An 18952-nucleotide genomic window follows, 5' to 3' on the forward strand; every position below is an offset into this window, starting at 1 on the left:
ACAGTACGGAGGCAGGGATCGTAGGGAGGTGACGTTTCTGTTGTACTAGTCAGGGTCACCAGAGTGTAAGCAACCCTGCTTTTTCCTCATCAGTTCCCAAAAGCTTGGAGTATTATTTGGAGGAACAAATACGCGGGAAATTAACTCCATTCCTGTTCCAAATATCTATCTGTATTGGGTTTGTGTGGCAAGATTTTGGTAGCTGGGGGGGCTACAGGGGTGGCTTCTGTGAGAAGCTGCTAGAAGCTTCCCCTATGTCCAATAGAGCCCATGCCAGCTGGTTCCAAGACGGACCTGCCACTGGCCAAGGCCAAGCCCATCAGCGATGGTGGTAGCGCCTGTGTGAGAACATATTTAAGAAGGGGATAAAAACCCATGCAACAACCTGAAAGCAGACAGAGGAGTGAGAATATGTGAGAAACAACTTTGCATACACCAAGGTCAATGAAGAAGGAGGGGGAGAAGGTGCTCCAGGTGACAGAGCAGAGATTCCCCTGCAGCCCGTGGTGAAGACGATGGTGAGGCAGGCTGTCCTCCTGCACTTCATGGAGATTAACAGCAGAGCAGATATCCACCTGCAGCCTGTGCAGGACCCCACACCAAAGCAGGTGAATGCCCGAAGGAAGCTGTGACCCTGTGGGAAGCTGGTGCTGGAGCAAACTCCTGGCAGGACCTGTGAACCCGTGGAGAGGGGAACCTGTGCTGGAGCAGGTTTGCTGGCAGGACCTGTGACCCCGTGGGGGACCCACGCTGGAGCAGTCTTTTCCTGAAGGACTGTACCCCGTGAAAGTGACCCACGCTGGAGCAGTTCATGAAGAACTGCAACCCATGGGAAGGACTCACATTGGAGAAGTTAGTGGAGGACTGACTCCCATGGGAGGGACCCCACTCTGGAGCAGGGGTAGAAGAATGTGAGGAGTCCTCCCCCTGAGGAGTAAGGAGTGGCAGAGACGATGTGTGATGAATTGACGGCAATCCCCATTCCCTGTCCCCCTGTGCTGTCACAGGGGGGGGAGGTAGAGAAAATTGGGAGTAAAGTTAAGCTGAGGAAGAATGGAGGGGTCAGAGGAAGGCGTTTTAAGATTTAGTTTTTATTTCTCATTACCCTACTCTGATTTGATTGATAGTTAATTAAATTAAATTTTCCCAAGTTGAGTCTGTTTTGCCCATGATGGTAATTGGTGAGTGATCTCTCCCTGCCCTTATCTCGACCCACAAGCCTTTTGTTATATTCTCTCTACCCTGTGCAGTTGAAGAGGGGAGTGATAGAGCGGCTTTGGTGGGCACCTGGCATCCAGCCAGGGTCAACCCACCACACTACCATTCAGTTTTCAAGCGTCAGGCCTTTCTGTTCCTCGCTGATCCTCTTGACCAAGCTGGACCCACACAGGCATAAGACCTAGCAGAATCATTTCCCTCTACTCAGAAGCTGTGGAAGAAAACAGGGAATCTTCCTGAGATGATCATCATAATCTTAGTTCAGAAACCTCAACATCACATTCTCTCTCAGCCTCCAGTCTTTCTCCTTCTATTGCCAATGACTGCTGTTGCCCTTTTTCTTCTTGTCCAACTCCTACTCCCTCAATTATTCAGTTGTCCATGTCCCATTCCTTTGCATTCTTGCTTCTTACGTTCCATTTTGCCAAAGTTTCTATTTCATTGTCTCTTGTCCCTCCCCTCAGTTTCCTATTTCCCACTTACTTTCCTTCCCAAACTCCATCATTTAAAGATCCATTTTAAAAAGTTTAAATGAGAAAGATATAATATAAACTAAATAAAATGTCCAAAGATAGATCCAATAGGACATTCTCACAGCTGTCTCGGTCAGTTTAATTCAGGTGAATGTCTTTCCTTTTTCACACTGTTTCTTTAAATAGTGAGCACTTTGGATCAGAAGTTGTGTCTCAGAAGTCTTAAAATAAAGTAAGTGATATAATGAGGCCAAAGTTCAAAATACTGTGAAGTCATGATATAAACCACCATAAAAGTCGAGATTCTTGTTCTGAATGGCTGACAGCAGATGTGGATTCTGTATGGTTTCATTGTGTCAGAAGAACTGTGCTTCTGCAGTTCTGTGTGGGCCTTCCAGTACAACTAGGGGTTTGGTGGGTCCAGTGTAATGTCAGCTACGTGGCAGTGCGATTACACATCTGTAACTGCCGCCTGTACATTCCAGTACCTCATTTTTATTAGATGTGGTTGAAAAATTGAACCTTTTCTCAAGGGATTTACATTATTTTTTTTTAATTCTATCTTTTTTAGATGTTAAATTTCTAGACGTAAGAAATTGAGAGAAAATAAGAGAAAGTTGAGCAGTTGTTTGATAATTTGAGTGAAGGACTAATGGTACAGTTTTTCAGAACTTGCCACATGTGAAAGGATCGAGGTCTTGCCTATTTTTAGAGTAGCTGCAATAGTGGCCAGCAACAAGTGCACAAGAAATTAATGATCTGACCTTGGCTTGGTAGGAAAAATCCATTCCAGTCAATCCATTACACTATAACAATACAACTTGGTTCAGACGTGGTACAATAATATTAGCATAACATTTTTCAATTATTTTTATTTGGATTTTGCTTTTTTCTAATTATGGGCACTCTTTTAGTCAATGAACAAATGAAGCTGCACAGTGAAAATTTTAAAAACCTTCTTGTTCTAATTTTACTATTGTTACACACTTTTAACAGCTGTATTTCTTGACTACAGCAAAACTGATAAATGTATTGTAGGAGTCTCTATTTGATTACCAAATCCCAGTCAGGCAGAGTCAGGTCACAAACCTCCAATGGACAGATATGTGTGAGTTTTTCAATCAAATCTGACAGAAATTAATTTGAGGCTAACATTTCCCTTTGAGATGCCTTCTGTGTGTGCTTGTGCACACAATACAAGCCCTTTCCTGCTGGAAGCTCTTAAAGAGGACCTTGATTTTAAGGGAATAGCTTTTCCCTTGCTGAATAGTAATAGGATTTGATATTATATAGGACAAGATCTTTGAAACTTTGATTATCCCACCAGAGAAAATACTTTCATATAAACAGGTTAAAGCCATGACATTCTTTTTTCTGACTCTGAAGACATTTATCTTGTGGCTTTATTCTGCTTCAGATATTTTATTTTATTTCTATAACATCAAATGCTAACATTATTCAGTTGCTATTGTTTTCTTTGATGTCTCAATAGCAGGTGCTTATTGAACTGGGGTAAAACAGAAATAAAGGCACATGCAAGTGGGTGGGTGAGGCTTTGGGAATAGACAGAAGATTAGACAAGAGCGATATTCCAATACCGGGGAAGTATCTAGATTCAAAATGTATGCTAGATCAAACGGAGGTGCTCTACACTTGCTTTGGTATCCAGGCCCCTTTCTGTGCTGCCCGTCAGAGTTGTGGCCTTCATCTTGGTCCAGGCTACCTCCTTCCGCTCCCTAGAGCAGGGATGATGCTAACAGAAGGGGTTTTCCATTTTAGCAAGAGGAAAGGAGAGGATCTAGCAGTAGACCATTATCCTCTTCCTCTTCCTACCACCCGCATCTTTTCCATCATGGTAAAAAAAACCCAACAACTTGGAGCACAGTAAAGTTGCTATGTATGTGAGAGCAAAGAAGACCTGTGAGTCCCGGAGAGGAGTACCTTTGAGGAGCAGAGAGGTCCTTTAGCTTATGTGAGTAAAGGTAGGGAGAGATGGTTTCATTCATAAAGTGGAATACCTTGGGTAAGTAGTTGAAAGAGAGTGACTGTAGTGGGTAAAAGAAGCCGTACCCTTAAGCAGATGGGGTGGACAGCACAAAGGCCTTTAACACCATGCTGTCATGCAGCTTCTTCATGAAGTGCTGTCTTGAAGGGAAAAGTTCTTATCCTCTGAAAAGGTGATTAGCTGGAGGCAGGAGACTGTGAGGGAAAACAGAGAAGTCCCATCACAGTCTCCCAGCTCCCATCAACCCGTTGCCCATCACAACATTTAGTGGCTCTGTGTTTTCTTACTGATTATTGTGAAACAGGCTAATCATACTGATCATTGCTAGTTGGGTATGGCTAGATGCAGAAACATGTAGTAGCTATAAAGGCCAGCACGCTGATGGCACTGAGCCTGGTAATGATGAATCCTAATGGATCCTGAATTTCTAGATTCTTTCCAGCTGCTTCTTACTTCTACAATGCATGAAATAGAGAATAGCAATAGCCCAGCAGAGCAATGAAAGAGCAGTGTACAATACTTTTAATGATAGGACTTGATTTTTCCAGATCCTACTCTAAACAGACTGTCCTTAGCTGTGGTCCACCACAGGAACTGGAAAGGTACCAAGGTAATTCCCTCCCTTTTTTTGTTCTGCCAGGCTTCATGATGCTTGGGCCATATGAGCTGAATAGGAAGGAGCTGAGGGAGGGCAGGTGCTGCTGGAGAGCAAGGCTCTGGGTCCTTAGCATGGGGTCCTGCTAAGGGCCCAGACCTGTGAGTGAAATGGCAGCCTCACTATGCAGAAGTGTGGTGCAGGAGATGGCTCTGTGAAACCGGAGAGGGCTTTATCCCATCTACAGAGACTCCTGCAGTCTGGAGCTTGCAGCCTCTCTCTTTCCAGCTCTCCAAAGAGTCCTCCAGCAGAAACTAGGGAAGCTAGGATGCTACGCTAGATACTTCTGACGTGAGGAGGGGAAGGAGAGTGGAGAAAAGATATCCAAGAAACAATCTGCAAGGAATTTCAATAAATCAGTTTGTACAATTTTAACTATGAGGGTGTAAAATCTTGTCTTAGACTCAAGTTGTCACATATGCAATAAATACTAGCTTAATATGTATTCAGTCAGTGTCTGTAACTGTCCCAAACGGCCTTCCTTTGAAGGCTTATAATGTTTTTACCATGGCCCAGAGAAGCATCTCTAACAATCAGGAAGGTCTTCCAGAAATAAATATAGAGAGAGCTGTTAACCTTAGCTCAGAGAATCTGTGCTCTTAAACTGATCTGCTGCCCTTGGTCTGTGTGGGAACTTGTACCGATATAAGTACAAGGGGCCATAAGGAAAATTGCAATTCTTAAAGGGACTGCCGAGAGGTAGTTTAGGTCCTAAACTTTTGGAGAGGGAATGAATATATTTTTTACAGTGACTATAAAACCTAATGATTTTATGTTATGGTAATTCCATGGTGTGAATTCTTATAATTCTCCTTCCAGTTTTGTCAGTCCAAGTACTGAAACATCATGCATTAAAATTGGCACAAGAAACTGATTGAAAATAAGAGTAACGTGTGTTTTTGTCCAATCTGAAAAATCATAATTTATAAAGTCAGAGCAAAAAGATTGGGAACTACTCTGAATTTAGAGTTATCTCCATTTTATTACTGATGTGGCTAGCAACGTCAACTGCTTATACTTTTTTTGTCTCCACCCAAATATATCCGTTGAGATCCTAGAACCCCATTTCTCAGAAATAGTTTTATTTTGTGTATGAAACTGCTTGAGGGAATAAGTTTACAGAGCAAGGCCATAAAGGTCTTCCAAGACTAAGGACATGTGAAGATAGAACTCATTAAAATCACAGCATGATATGACTTCTACAAGTCACACAAAGAAATAATGTAGAAGTGTACGGACTTTTTACTTTACTTTGAAAATCAATGTGGTTTAAACACCCAGGGACACCATAGGCGTTTGCTGCACTGAAGATGCTGAAAGCACTAAGCAAGGACTGGCCTACACAAAACCATGTACATTTGATAAAAGCTGATATAGCCTGTGGCATACAATATTAATAGTAGTTCTCATTTTTACACTCTGTCCAGATAATTTGAAACTAAAAAAGATGATCCAAAATGCTTTGCACGTGAATATGGAGCTTAGTGTGGTTCTTTGTATTCTCAGGAGACGTAAGTCAATGGAGCTTCATATACTTCAAGAATGCTTCTCGGATTTACCCCAGTTCAGAGTTCAGTTGGAAATCACTTCCATTTACCCAATACTCAGTTTTAAATGATTTCCACGGCTTCATAGAGCATATGTTGATACAACACACTTTTGTCCTTCTCCATTGTCTGCAGATGTGGCTGCTTTTTGTCATCAGACCCCTCTTAAATGCTTTTACATGTTCACTGGCTAAATCCATTCATCCTTGAAAAATAACAGAGTGTTCTGCCCTAGCCAGGAGCCTACAGTCTCCACCTCTTCATTACAGGACGGCATTGTGCCATTATCTCAGCTTGTTCTCTTCATGGCTGCTGGCACCTATTTATTTGATGCAGTGTGTCTCTCATTGTAGGCTTATTAGCATCCATGTCAAGACAATGTGTAAAGTCCTCCTCTTTCAAGACTGATGAATGCAAACAAGTGGGGAACAGAACCCATGAGCAATCTGTATCATTTCACTGCCACATTAATACCTCTAACTCTAATTGACAGGGTAATTAAAACCCAAAGATATCCCAAGAAAGCAGCCTGGGTAGCTGCGATCATGTTGTGTAAGTGACACAAAACACATTCTGTGAAATAGGATCAAAATGGTTTCTCTGCATTCTGTGTCACCAAAGCAGCTGTCCTGATTATTCACATCCTATTAAGTGTGCTTTGAGCATGTCATAATCAATTAAAAATAGTTGTCATTTCAGATAACAGTTTTGGAATTTCAAAACTAGGAATAGCTTCCTTGGGACAAAGACTCCCAAGGGCTCTCCTCCATAGGGGTCCTGTCATTCGCCTGCTGCTCACTCCTCCGGTTTGTGACAGTTCAGGGTCAGTCCTCCATGGGAGACCTCTACAGCAGAAACACAGCTTTATTGCTCTACTCTGTGCTATTCCCAGGACCACCACCTGTCTCAGTTATCCTCAGTTGCTAACAACACTGTTCCCACTCTTCATCCTCTTTCTAGCTCCTGGTTTTATTCACCATCTCTTATATCATTTCGGCTGCCCATTCCTTTGAGTTGAAGGACCACAACTATGGGAAGAGTGATTTTCCATTTGTGGACACTGAAATTGTAAGGGACCAGTTGTATCAGTTGAATGTTTAGAATAGAATAGAATAGAATAGAATAGAATAGGATAGGATAGAATAGAATAAATAGAATAGATCAGCTGGATAGGACCTAGTATGATGATCTAATCCAACTGCTTGACCGCTTCAGGGCTGACCTCTTCCTTTCCCTACCAGTACATGCTGAGGAAATCTCTGATGCCATTTCCAGCTCTGAACTAGCAAAAGGCATTGAATACCCATAACCATGTTCCAGCCTAGGCACTGGCTCTGTCACGCTGTGGGAAGGAGGCATGTACCTTCTGATGGGGGTGGGAGCTGTGGATCGTCTCAAGATAATTGGACCATCTGCACAAATTTGCAAAAAGCACGTATGAAGTGCGGTTTTTGAAAGTCTTCTGTGTTCATCCAGTTTATCTGGGTTTCCACAGAAGGGCAAAACCCCACACCTCAGACACAAGCGAGGCTCAAAGATCAAGCCCTCAGTCTGAAGCAGGATGTGCTCCTCAGCTAAATGGTTGCTAATCTTTTTGAGGTGAGCAATACCTGCTCATTTACCTATGGATTTTGTTTTTCTCCTTGTACTCATTTGTAGAAACGCTTGATCTGTTTCCCTTGAAAGCATGCTGAAACAAAAGAGCCTGAGACCAACAGTACTCCATCAGAGAGAAGGTCCATCTGACCCAATACTCTGTCTCCAGAGTGGCCAGTTATGTCTACAGGAGACCATATGAGCACTGCAACTCTACTTCTGTCAGGGTCCTGGGGGTGCTTATAGGCCTCAATGGCCTCCCCTGGGACCCCCAAGGCCACCGTCTCCTGGCAAGGGCCCAGGGGCTGGGTGTCAGCTGAGCCTGGGGCCTTCAGTCCCTGCCAGAGGGATGGTGTAGATGTGCCTGTCTCTGCCCCTGTCTCCTGGACGGGCCTGGGACCTGCACTGCAGAGACCTGCTCTCCTGGATGGAGCCCTCAGCCCTAGGTCAGAGCTGGTCATGCATAACACTAGGTAAAACACAGCGTAACTTCTCTTCTCTTCTCTTCTCTTCTCTTCTCTTCTCTTCTCTTCTCTTCTCTTCTCTTCTCTTCTCTTCTCTTCTCTTCTCTTCTCTTCTCTTCTCTTCTCTTCTCTTCTCTTCTCATCTCTCACCGTGAGTCAAATAACAATGAGACTGTTATTTGCCAGAAATGCCAGGGGTTTTTCAGCTCCAAAAACTCTTTCAAGGACACATAACACAAAGGTTACAAATGGAAAGAGGATTTTATTTTATTTTTCTGAATCTTGTTTCAGAGCTGATGCTCACAAGCACTAACACAATGCGCGTGTGTAGCCAGGAGCAGGCTGATGTACTCCTCAGTTTAGCTTGAAAATACATCCCTTGCCACCTGGCAAAGGGAAGCCACAGAGCTGCAGAAAGTAGCAGCAGGAATACAGGCCAAGCAGCCCCTGTCTCCTGAAGAGTGAGAAGGTGAAGAATGAGGATCAGGACCGACCACACACAAAAGACGAAGTAGAAGAGGTGCGTGGTACCATATGACATGCATCAGTGACAAGCAGACTTTCTGCATTCCAAAACTTGCTCTGCCACTGCACTTCTTGGCCATTGATGGATGAAAAGTGCTCTCATGCCTGCCCTGCACTTGTATTGCACACAGGGAGAGCTGGAAAGTGGCATCTCCTGATGGTGCAGCAGGCCTGGAGCCCTTCCAAGCACAGGCTGCTTTGCACAAGAAAGGCCATAGAATCATAGAATAGTTAAGAGTTGGAAGGGACCTTAAAAATCATCGGTTCCAAACCCGCTGCCGTGGGCAGGGATGCCTCTCACTAGACCAGGTTGCTCAAAGCCCCATCCTTGAGCACCTCCGGGGATGGGGCATCCACAACTTCTCTGGGCAACCTGTTCCAGTGCCTCAGCACCCTCACAGTAAAGAATTTCTTCCTAATATCTAATCTAACTCTACCCTCTTTTAGTTTAAAACCGTTACCCCTCATCCTATCGTTACACTCCCTGATAAAGAGTCCATCCCCATCTCTCCTATAGGAAAGGCTTTCTGGGGTGTGAGCGCACATTGCTGGCTCATGTTGAGCTTCTCATCAGCCAACACCCCCAAGTCCTTCTCCCCAGGGCTGCTCTCAAGCCACTCTCTGCCCAGCTTGTATTTGTACTTGGGGTTGCCCCGAACCATGTGCAGGACCTTGTACTTGGCCTGGCCGAACTTCATGAGGTTTGCCTGGGCCCACCTCTCAAGCCTGTCAAGGTCCCTCTGGATGGCATCCCTTCCCTCCAGCATGTCAACCACACCATACAGCTTGGTGTCGTCGGCAAACTTGCTGAGGGTGCACTCAATCCCGCTGTCCATGGCACTGACAAAGATATTATACAGCACTGGTCCCAGTAACGACCCCTGAGGAATGGCACTCATCACTGGTCACCAGTTGAACATCAAGCCATTGACTGCAACTCTTTTGAGTGTGGCCATCCAGCCAATTCCTTATCCACCGAGTGGTGCATCCATCAAATGTGTCTCTCCAATTTGGAGACAAGCTTGTTGTGCAGGACGGTGTCAAATGCTTTGCACAAGTCCAGGTAGATGATGTCAGTTGCTCTTCCCTTATCCACCAACACTGTAACCCTGTTGTAGAAGACCACAAAATTTGTCAGGAATGATTTGCCCTTACTGAAGTTACGTTGGCTGTCACTGATCATCTCCTTATTTTCCATGTACCTTAGCATAGTTTCCAGCAGGATCTGCTCCATGATCTTGCTGAGTACAGAGGTGAGACTGACCGGCCTATAGTTCCTTGGGTCTTCCTTTTTTCCGATTTTAAAAATGGGGATTATGTTTCTCCTTTTCCAGTGAGCAGGAACTTCACCAGACTGCCATGACTTCTCAAATACAATGGATTGTGGCTTAGCAACTTCATCCACCAGATGCCCCAGGACCCACGGATGAAACTCATCAGGTCCCATGACTTGTGCACCTTCAGATTCCTTAGATGGTCTCGAACCTGGTCTTCTACAGTGTGCAGTTATTCATTCTCCTGGCCTTGCTGCTCCCTGACAACCGCCTTGCATAGCCTCATCCTCCAACATTTTTGCAGCTCAGGCACTTCCTAAGCCAAAGGATGTCAAAGTATTCAGCAACCCGTCAGTGGATTGCCTTCCATTAACCTATCCTGCCTCACCTTGTAAGCTTCTGGTTTGTATGTGGCCAAATTGTAGACATAAAACTGCTCCTCAGCAGCTGTGTGAGCATTAAAGGCTGGCAAAGAGTCATAAACATCTTAAAGCAAGAAAATATTAGACAAACTTAAATATAGGTTTTGCTATTAACTGCATTATCATAATTGTCATCTCTTAATGACTTTCCCATATGCATAAGCAATTAACACAGTTTACTGATAGATGAAACAAACACAGAACAATTAGTACAAGGTGGCTCTTTCAGTAGTTCAAACCTATCACATTTTCACTCCTGATCCCGTGCAATACACAGCAGGATATAAAGTGTGTAACCAAACCATGTGAACTGACTATCAGAAGATCAAACATTTCTCACTGCGAGATGTCCTAATGTAATGCCAGGAACTACGTCTCCGTATATAGCACACCTTTCTTTGGCACATGAAATATTCAAACTTCATCTGAAGTGCTTGGAGCAAAAGAAGAACAGGTATATGGGTACATAAGTTTACTCGGGCTTCTTTTTTTTTCTTCATGGGAGAGTGGCATCTACTTAGAAGTTGGGGATCTAAGGGATATGTAGTGTGTAGGAAAGGTGTACTTTCAGTGGCACTACACACCCCTCCTGCCACGTCCGCATCCACATCCGCTCTTTTTTTTTTTTTTGTCTCAATGATGCTGTCACTCCATTGTGTTGTGTTGAAGTGGGAGTAGCAGCTATGCAAGATGAGCTGTTTACAGTTCAAAAAACTGAAAGCAAAGATATCAGTGAACAAGAAGTTAATCATCATCACACACACTGTGAATCACAGAATCAGGGAATTGTCAGAGTTGGAAGGGACCTCTAGGGATCATCTAGTCCAACTCCCCTGATAAAGCAGGGTTGCCCAGAGCACATCACTCAGGACTGCATCCAGGTGGGTCTTGAAGATCTCCAGAGAAGGGGACTTCACAACCTCCCTGGGCAGCCTCTTCCAGGGCTCTGGCACCCTCACCAGAAAGAAGTTTCTCCTCATATTTGAATGGAACTTCCTATGTTCCAGCTTGTGCCCGTTGCCCCTTGTCCTGTCACTGGGAACCACTGAAAAGAGTCTGGCTCCATCCTCCTTCAACCCACCCTTTAGATACTTGTAAGCATTAATAAGGTCTCCCCTCAGCCTTCTCTTCTCCAGGCTAAGAGTCCCAGCTCTCTCAGCCTTTCCTCATCAGGGAGATGCTCCAATCCCTCCATCATCTTTGTTGCCCTACGTTGGACTCTCTCCAGTAGTTCCCTGTCTCTCTTGAACTGGGCAGCCCAGAACTGGATGCAGTATTCCAGTTGTGGCCTCACCAGTGCAGAGTAGAGGGGGAGAATGACCTCCCTCGACCTACTGGCCACTATCTGCTTTTCCCTATTGGTATGGTAAGAGCATTACTGCTCTAAAGAATTATACAGCTAATGTTGTGACTCATTAATAAATTCCTATTATTCAATGAAGAGAAAAATATGCCTTATTTTTTGATGTTTCTGCTGTCCTTGTCAATGACATGCTCTAAATCCTACCAAAGATTTTGCAAAAATTTTGGAAAAAGTCAATTCCCTTCACTGTAAGAATGATCTTTTTGCTCATTCATATTTCTTGGCTGCCTTGCTTGAATGATGCTAGTTCACCCAAATATAGTCTTTTCTTCACATGATGTAAATGTCCATTATTGTCCACACTATATCCAGTAAGGAGATGACTTTAAAAGCCCATAGTGCCAGATAGTGCAGAAGAAACCGTAAGACATGAGGAATTTGGTTTTATTAGACTGCTGTAGTTATTAATGCAGCTGGGAAGTATATTACAGAATCACAGAATGATACGGGGTTGGAAGGGACCTCTGGAGATCATCTAGTCCAACACCCCTGCCAAAGCAGGTTCACCCAGAGCAGGTTGCACAGGAACATGTCCAGAGATGGAGACTCCACCACCTCTCTGGGCAGCCTGTTCCAGGGCTCTGCCACCCTCAAAGTGAAGAAGTTCCTCTTCATATTTAGATGGAACTTCTTCTGTTCAAGTTTGTGCCCATTTCCTCTTGTCCTGTCACTGGGTGCCACTGAAAAAAGACCAGCCCCATCCTCTTGACACCCACCCTTTAAGTATTTATGGGCATTGATCAGATCCCCCCTCAGTCTTCTCTTCTCCTGACTATAAAGACCCAAGTCCCTCAACCTTACCTCACAAGAGAGATGCTCCAGGCCCCTCATCATCTTTGTGGTCCTCTGCTGTACCCTCTCCAGCAGTTCCCTGTCCTCCTTGAATTGGGGAGCCCTGAACCTTACCCAGTCAATATCACGCTTTCTTGCTAATCCATCTTGGCTCTTGGCATGTTTTTCCTCCACAATTCCATTTCACCTGGGAGAAGTCCATCTTGTCATCTGACTAACTAGGTTCCAGCATCATTGCTGTAATCACTTCCCATCACTTTACATCAGAGTAGAAGAGGAAGGTGCTGTCTCTTCACTATGTAGATAGGAGGAAACACAGTCCCATTTCCTAGAGTTTTTTAAGGGAGTGCCCTCCATTTTATATAAATTCTCATTTAATTGGGAACCTGGAAGATCTTTTGAACATCCTCCCTGAGACTGAAAAATAAGTTTTCAACCAAACCAACTTGTTAGATTTAGCAGGAAAGGGGGGGAATTTATTCCCCCCTTCCCAAAGATACAAAGCACGACAGCAAGCCTCTTTTCTCTAAAATAACAAAGAGAAAGAAAGTTCTTTTGCAGAAATTTTCTTTAGACAGTGTAGGATAGTGCTGTGGGAAAGGGAGCCCTCCCAGTGGCTGCACAGCAGTGACTAAAATGTAGATTATGCTTCGGCCTCGTTCCAGCAATTTAGTCACGGAATCATCTTTTTTTCCCCCCGAATTTCCTTTCCATGATATAGCTAAGCGCTTATGAAGGGAAAGACGTGCAGTCCTTGAAGTGAGTATGTCCTAGTAGTTCAGGTTTTGAAAAGTGGAGCTCTGGGGGAGTAGAAGGGACCCAGAAATCATGCAGCAATAAAATCTGGAGGAGCAGAAATTAGAAGCAGCAGGGTGGGGTTTTTTTAATAGCAAAATTCCCTTTGAAAAGCAAAAATGATTGACCAGAATGGACTTGCACAGAGAGAGACTGTAATCCATTAGTGCTTTTTAATACAAAACAATTCTTTTGGAATTAGCATAAACGAGAGCAGAGAAAACCCACTCACATATCCATGAAAATCAAGATGCAAAATGCCATATAGAGTCTGGTTGGCAGAGATGGATAGAGAGAGGGAGAGAGGGAGGAAGAGCCACTGACAGCTTAGAATTAGGCTTGTTTATCTTGGAAGAGCGCAAGACCCAGCCTTGCGTGTTTAACCTGTTCAGCACCGGTGAGTAAAGGGCCCGTAGCGTGAGGTACAGCAGCTTGCTCTGACAGTGCCCTGCATCCATCAACTCCAGAAAAGAGGAAAAATAGTCCCCCTAGTGTACCGACGCTGTAAGAAGCAGGAGCATCTCTCGCTCCGCTCACTAAATCTGCCGCGAGTTCTGCTCCGGCATGTGAGCAACTGCGCAAAGATATTATAGTAAAACCCCGGGCTCTGTTATCACAAGGCTTGTAGTTTTTGAGTCAAGAAGCCATAAACAATCATTAATGATGAGCATTAAAATATAAATGTGTTTTTTAAGACATTTTAACTATGCGGTAATTGGGTTTTGCATTGCTGTATAATTCTAAATCTGGCGTTTCTCACCCAGGAAATATATATTCTCCGGGAAGAAAGAAGAGAAAGTATTATATGCAGTAATAATATTTTCACAAGTTCTTAGCTTTGAAGCTGAGAGGTAAATTCAAGCGCATTATTCTACTCAAAAGTACCACTTTAATTTTTTATTGTTTCAATTAAAGAGGGGAAGTATACCGCAGATAAGTGATCAGAGAAAAAAGTTGAGTCTGAAAGGGAGAAAGCATTCGGTGTCACCAGGGACTACCACTTTTCCTGGATGCCAGAGATCCAGTGTACCCCTCAAAACACAGGCTTTGCACCACTGCGAATTTGCGCTCTCACAGATTAAGGGATAACGGAGCCTCCTCCATGTGTAAGCCCTGATCGCTGCCCCCCTCTCCAGAATTTTAGGTACACCAACGCAACACTGGCCCGTTGTGCCGGGTGCTGTGGTGGCATATAGGAAGGCATAGCTGCCATACATATGCTGAAGGCGAGCCAGGGATAATAAATTTCGAAGGAGACCAGGAGGTCTCTGCTGGGGATACAGCACAGGTGTGTTGGGAAGCAATATTGGGAAGCAATATTTCTCATTCTGTCCTTCAAGGTTTTTCCTTGAAGTCGGCAGCGTTCAAGCGAACCTGGCCTGCTGAATTCCCCTTTTTCACCCTGCTCTCCACCCGAGTCTGCCCTGTGGCAGATTAGGAGCTACCTTCCTCCCTCACCTTTTTGACTGCTGCCGGGAGAGCTGAATCACCTTCCAAGCAGCAAAGCAAGGAGGTGTTGGGGGTGGGTGGGTTAGGGAGACAATTCTTCACAGCAAGTAAATAGAGATATTAGACTGGCACCTCTTGGGGGATGGCCGGTGGAAGGCCCAAAGGATGAGCGGTTAAGTTGGGACAGAGCCCAGGGACCAGCTGTGCAGACCCTGTAGGACCAGGTAGATTTGGCTGAGGGAAAAGGTCTCCGGCTCCACAGGGGTAAGGGCAGCTCCAGGGGTAGCAGAGCAGGCTCTTCATCTCTGGGTTTGCACAAGTCACAGTGATGCTGTGACTTGATCAACACCTATAAATACTGATCAATGTGTATAAATACTTAAAGGGAGGGTGTCAGGAGGATGGGGCCAGTCTTTTTTCCGTGGTGCCCAGGGACAGGACAAGAGGAAGTGGGCACAAACTGGAACATAAGAAGTTCCATCTAAACACGAGGATGAACTTTCCTTTGAGGGTGGCAGAGCCCTGGAACAGGCTGCCCAGAGAGGTGGTGGAGTCTCCTTCTCTGTAGACAGTCAAAACCCACCTGGACACGTTCCTGTGCAACCTGCACTTGGTGGACCTGCTTTGGCAGGGGGCTTGGACTAGATGATCTCCAGAGGTCCCTTCCAACCCCGTATCATTCTGTGATTCTGTGATGCTGTAGCTTATGGAGAGGCGTTAGCTGCAGGGACGTTGTGTTACATTTTACAGAGTAGATTGGCATTTCCTGGAAGAGTAGGTTAATCACAGTAAAAGGAGAGGCAGCATATATCTCACTTTGGGAGGAAGGAGCTCTTGCAGCTCTGCCCGAGTGTGCACAAGCGTCTGGTTGGTTTGTCGCTGCGTTAGGGTGCAGCAGATTTGTGTGGATACAGCGCTGTGCTCGTTCCTGTGCTGCAACGTACGTCTTGGTCAGTGTCTTTGCTCATAAAAACCCCACAGTAGTAATTGTCAGGTTTAGTCGCTTAGGTAAGTTAAGGGAATTGGAAAGGTAGTTTGTGCATATCCACTGCAAAAAGGCTCCTCCTGAAGACAATCTATAAAATAAACATCCCTAACTTTCCTTTCATATTCATGTATAGTATTTGCCTTCGGTGCGTCTGCTTTCCTGGAGGCAGCCCAGGCAATCCCCTCTACTCGCTCCCCCGTTCACCAGTGGTGTTTTGGATTGCTGGCGATGATCTGGATGTTGATTATGGCCTTCACAACACTCCTTGGTTTATCCATAGAATCATCCTGAGGGATGAGACCGCAGCAAATTCTCAGCTGACCAAAAGGCAGCCCGAGGTATTAGTTCAGGGTATTTTCTTTCATGAGTAAGGAGGAGATAAAATTTCAGCACAAATGGTGCATTTTAATTATAAGTGAAATGCAGAGCAGATGTTGGAAGCACCATTTTCCCGTTTTCTTCCTTCCTCATCCTAGAGGCAGCGTTTCAGTGTTAATATTTTGTATCTCTCAAAAATGCTTAATTTGAAAAACTTTTAAAGATAAAATATCTCATGGGCCTAGGAACACTTCTGGGTGCCTGTGCATCTACATGTGAATTTTTTTCTTATTTCTGATTTTTGAAATACATACCAAAACTTGCTGTGTTAACTTTTTTTCTTAGTAATTAAAAAATTAAATAAATTGTATTATAAAATCTCGAAGAATACAAAACAAACTTGATATTCCCTGCCTGTCTCACTCCCCTCAACATAAATTCTCTCTATACATTCATGAATATATACATATGTATACACATATACATACACATACACGTGCTCCATCAGATTCCAAACACTCCTGGATGTTGGATCTTAAAACTGTATCGTAGGAAATATTAGACTGGCAAGTTCTGTGCCTACGGCTGGAATATTGTTGATATTCTCACATTACTTTGGCTATCACATGCTAAGATCAATAATGTCAATACCGTTAAAAATGAGATAATAACTTCAAAATATTGCCAGAAACGTACTAAAAATGGAAAGGGTGCATTATATTAAGATTAGAGACTGGACTGCTTTTTTTTTCCGGATTTTTTCTTCTGACAGTCTTTGAAAAGCAGGTTGGTTGCACTAGTAACAGAAACGCAATTTTAAGTGGGCAGAAAGATGTACCAATATTTATATGAAGCTGTAATACAGCAAAAATGATACGGGCTGTTATTCTACTGTATTGCCAGAGGACTCTATTGATCTTCGAAGGGTTAAAGTGCTACCGGGTTACATTAATGTCACCCTTCAGCAATCACTGGCCAATAACATATCAGCAATCAATGCTGCAGCGTGTTGTTCCCGACACTCAGTTTTTGGAGACAAGTGGCTGATATATTTTGACAAGAAGGAAAAATAGTCTTGGAAATTCTTGCAAATCTTAACTCAGAGGGGAAGATATATGAAACAAACTGCTTCCATTAGAAAAAATGGTAATGTTTGCCTTCATAAGTAACAACATTTTATGTCAGTTCAGTGGAGCAGTGAATGAACCAAAACTCTGCTAACCTTCAAAATGGAAAGGATTCCGTAAGTAGGATTTACATAGTCTGAATATTTTATATTTTGAGTGCTCATCGCAGCTCGCATAAACTAATACTTAAATATATATTTCCAATAAAGAAAACATTTGACTTCTGGTGGAGTAAAGCAGTGAGACACGTTGCGAGTACCGGCACAGGTTTCTCAGCCCCTGCTCCTTTTTTTTTTTTCCTGTTAGCAATTTTCTTCTATCAAGTTCTTATAATTTGTGCATGTCCAAAGGCAGCAATGCAAGCCTCTTCCTTTTGACACAAAAGAAACTTAAAGGGAAAAAAAAAATAAAACCAGGAACTCAAAACAGCCATGAAGTAAAAGTACAAAGGGGAGAATAAAAAAATAGAGGCTGCAAGAGCACGCGAGGGGTTAAAGTTCTGACCACTGTCTGCATATATAAAATTATATCACCTTATCTGAAAAGTTTAGGCTCAAAAGAAAAGCCTCGCTTTTAAAAACGCCTTTTAGGTTTATTAAATCTTTAGGCTGAAGATTACAGCAAGTGTTTTGTCTTTGGTGAGTAGCTGTTTGTCTCACTTTATTTACTTGGTATTGGGTATTTGTCAATGTCATTTCATATCTGCAGAAAATTCATACGTTGTATGGAAGTATGTATGTGTGTGAGTGTGCTGAAGGTCACATGACTGTTTCATCCTATTTGGTGGAGCAGCTTGACTTTTTTTCCCTTGCTTTTGGTGATGGTTGTGAGTGCAGAAGTTGATTGACAGATGCATGCCAGAAACCCCCATTCTCCTTTTCAAAGACTACATATGATGGATTGCGATCTTTCAGCTCAGCAGGACACAGGGACCATGCAAGCTGTAATTGGTCAGGTATGGAGTCAGCCATTTCTCAACTCCCCTTTTATTTTTTTTTTTTTTCCACAAGGGTCTAACCATATGATTCACATAATTCATATTTACAGTACCATCTTTCTATCTGTATCTTCAGCTACCAGTGAGTGTAGTACTGAAAGTGAGAAAGGCAAAAGAATCACAATAATCTGGCCAGGGAATCACTAGTTAAACCTAAAATACCATGCTTTTCTGCTAATAAACCCGGTTTATAATTTAGTCTGAGCTTTGCCAAATCAATCTATTTATTAATCTACCGTTGTATTTTGTTTAAATGTGCTGAAGTAGAAGAACTAAGGAGTGAAAGTGTTACGTTTGCTGGGGAGTTGCTTTCTATTTCTAATGCTGTTCATTATTTCTATATTGACTGTGTTCCTGTACTACAGGCTGTGGGGGTTTTTATTTATTTATTTATTTATTTATTTATTTATTTTCATTTTTCTTTTTTTCTTCTTTTACTCCTAACCCAGATAATGTGTGATTGAGCTTGGTAAATGTAGTAGTCTTTGCTGCTGCAGAGGGGCAGCCTGCAAATTAAACACTGCCACAATCTGAAAGGTCCAGGTGGTCTGCTCGTGCTTCCTAATGCAATCCAGCACAACAGCTTTAATAAACAGCTCTATTTAGTTCTCCCTCCCTGTATCCAGGGAAGTGAACTGGTCTGGGGCTGCTGTGATGAAATGCCAGAAGAATATCTCTCAAAGGCCTCACAAGCTGATTTTTAGAGCTTTTCCGTTTTGTCGTCTTTGTCTTCCAAATGGGTCAGTGAGTCCTTCTCTTTCTGTTTTGTGATTTCTGATAAGTCTGTAGTTTTTATGTGTGTGTTTTAACCGTGCTGTTTCTAGCTTTAGCCAGGAGAGAGAAGAATCATTGTCTTTTCATTTGCTTCAAATAATAACCTGAAGTGGGGAAAGAAATTAAATTATTCTGTCCTGTAGTACAGGGAGGGCTGTTTTCCTATGAAT

At 43.4% G+C, this 18952-nt stretch overlaps 1 protein-coding gene across 1 annotated transcript in view; it reads left to right on the top strand.

Moving 5' to 3' along the window:
• The first annotated feature begins 17861 nt into the window (after positions 1-17861).
• POU6F2 (POU class 6 homeobox 2) overlaps positions 17862-18952 on the top strand; it is a 321130-nt gene continuing 320039 nt past the window's right edge. Inside the window, exon 1 of the mRNA XM_074146710.1 lies at positions 17862-17966. Coding sequence (XP_074002811.1) covers positions 17862-17966 — 105 coding nt within the window. The remainder of the gene's footprint in view (positions 17967-18952) is intronic.

The sequence above is a fragment of the Numenius arquata genome, chromosome 4, assembly GCF_964106895.1.
Source record: "Numenius arquata chromosome 4, bNumArq3.hap1.1, whole genome shotgun sequence".
NCBI lineage: Eukaryota > Metazoa > Chordata > Aves > Charadriiformes > Scolopacidae > Numenius > Numenius arquata.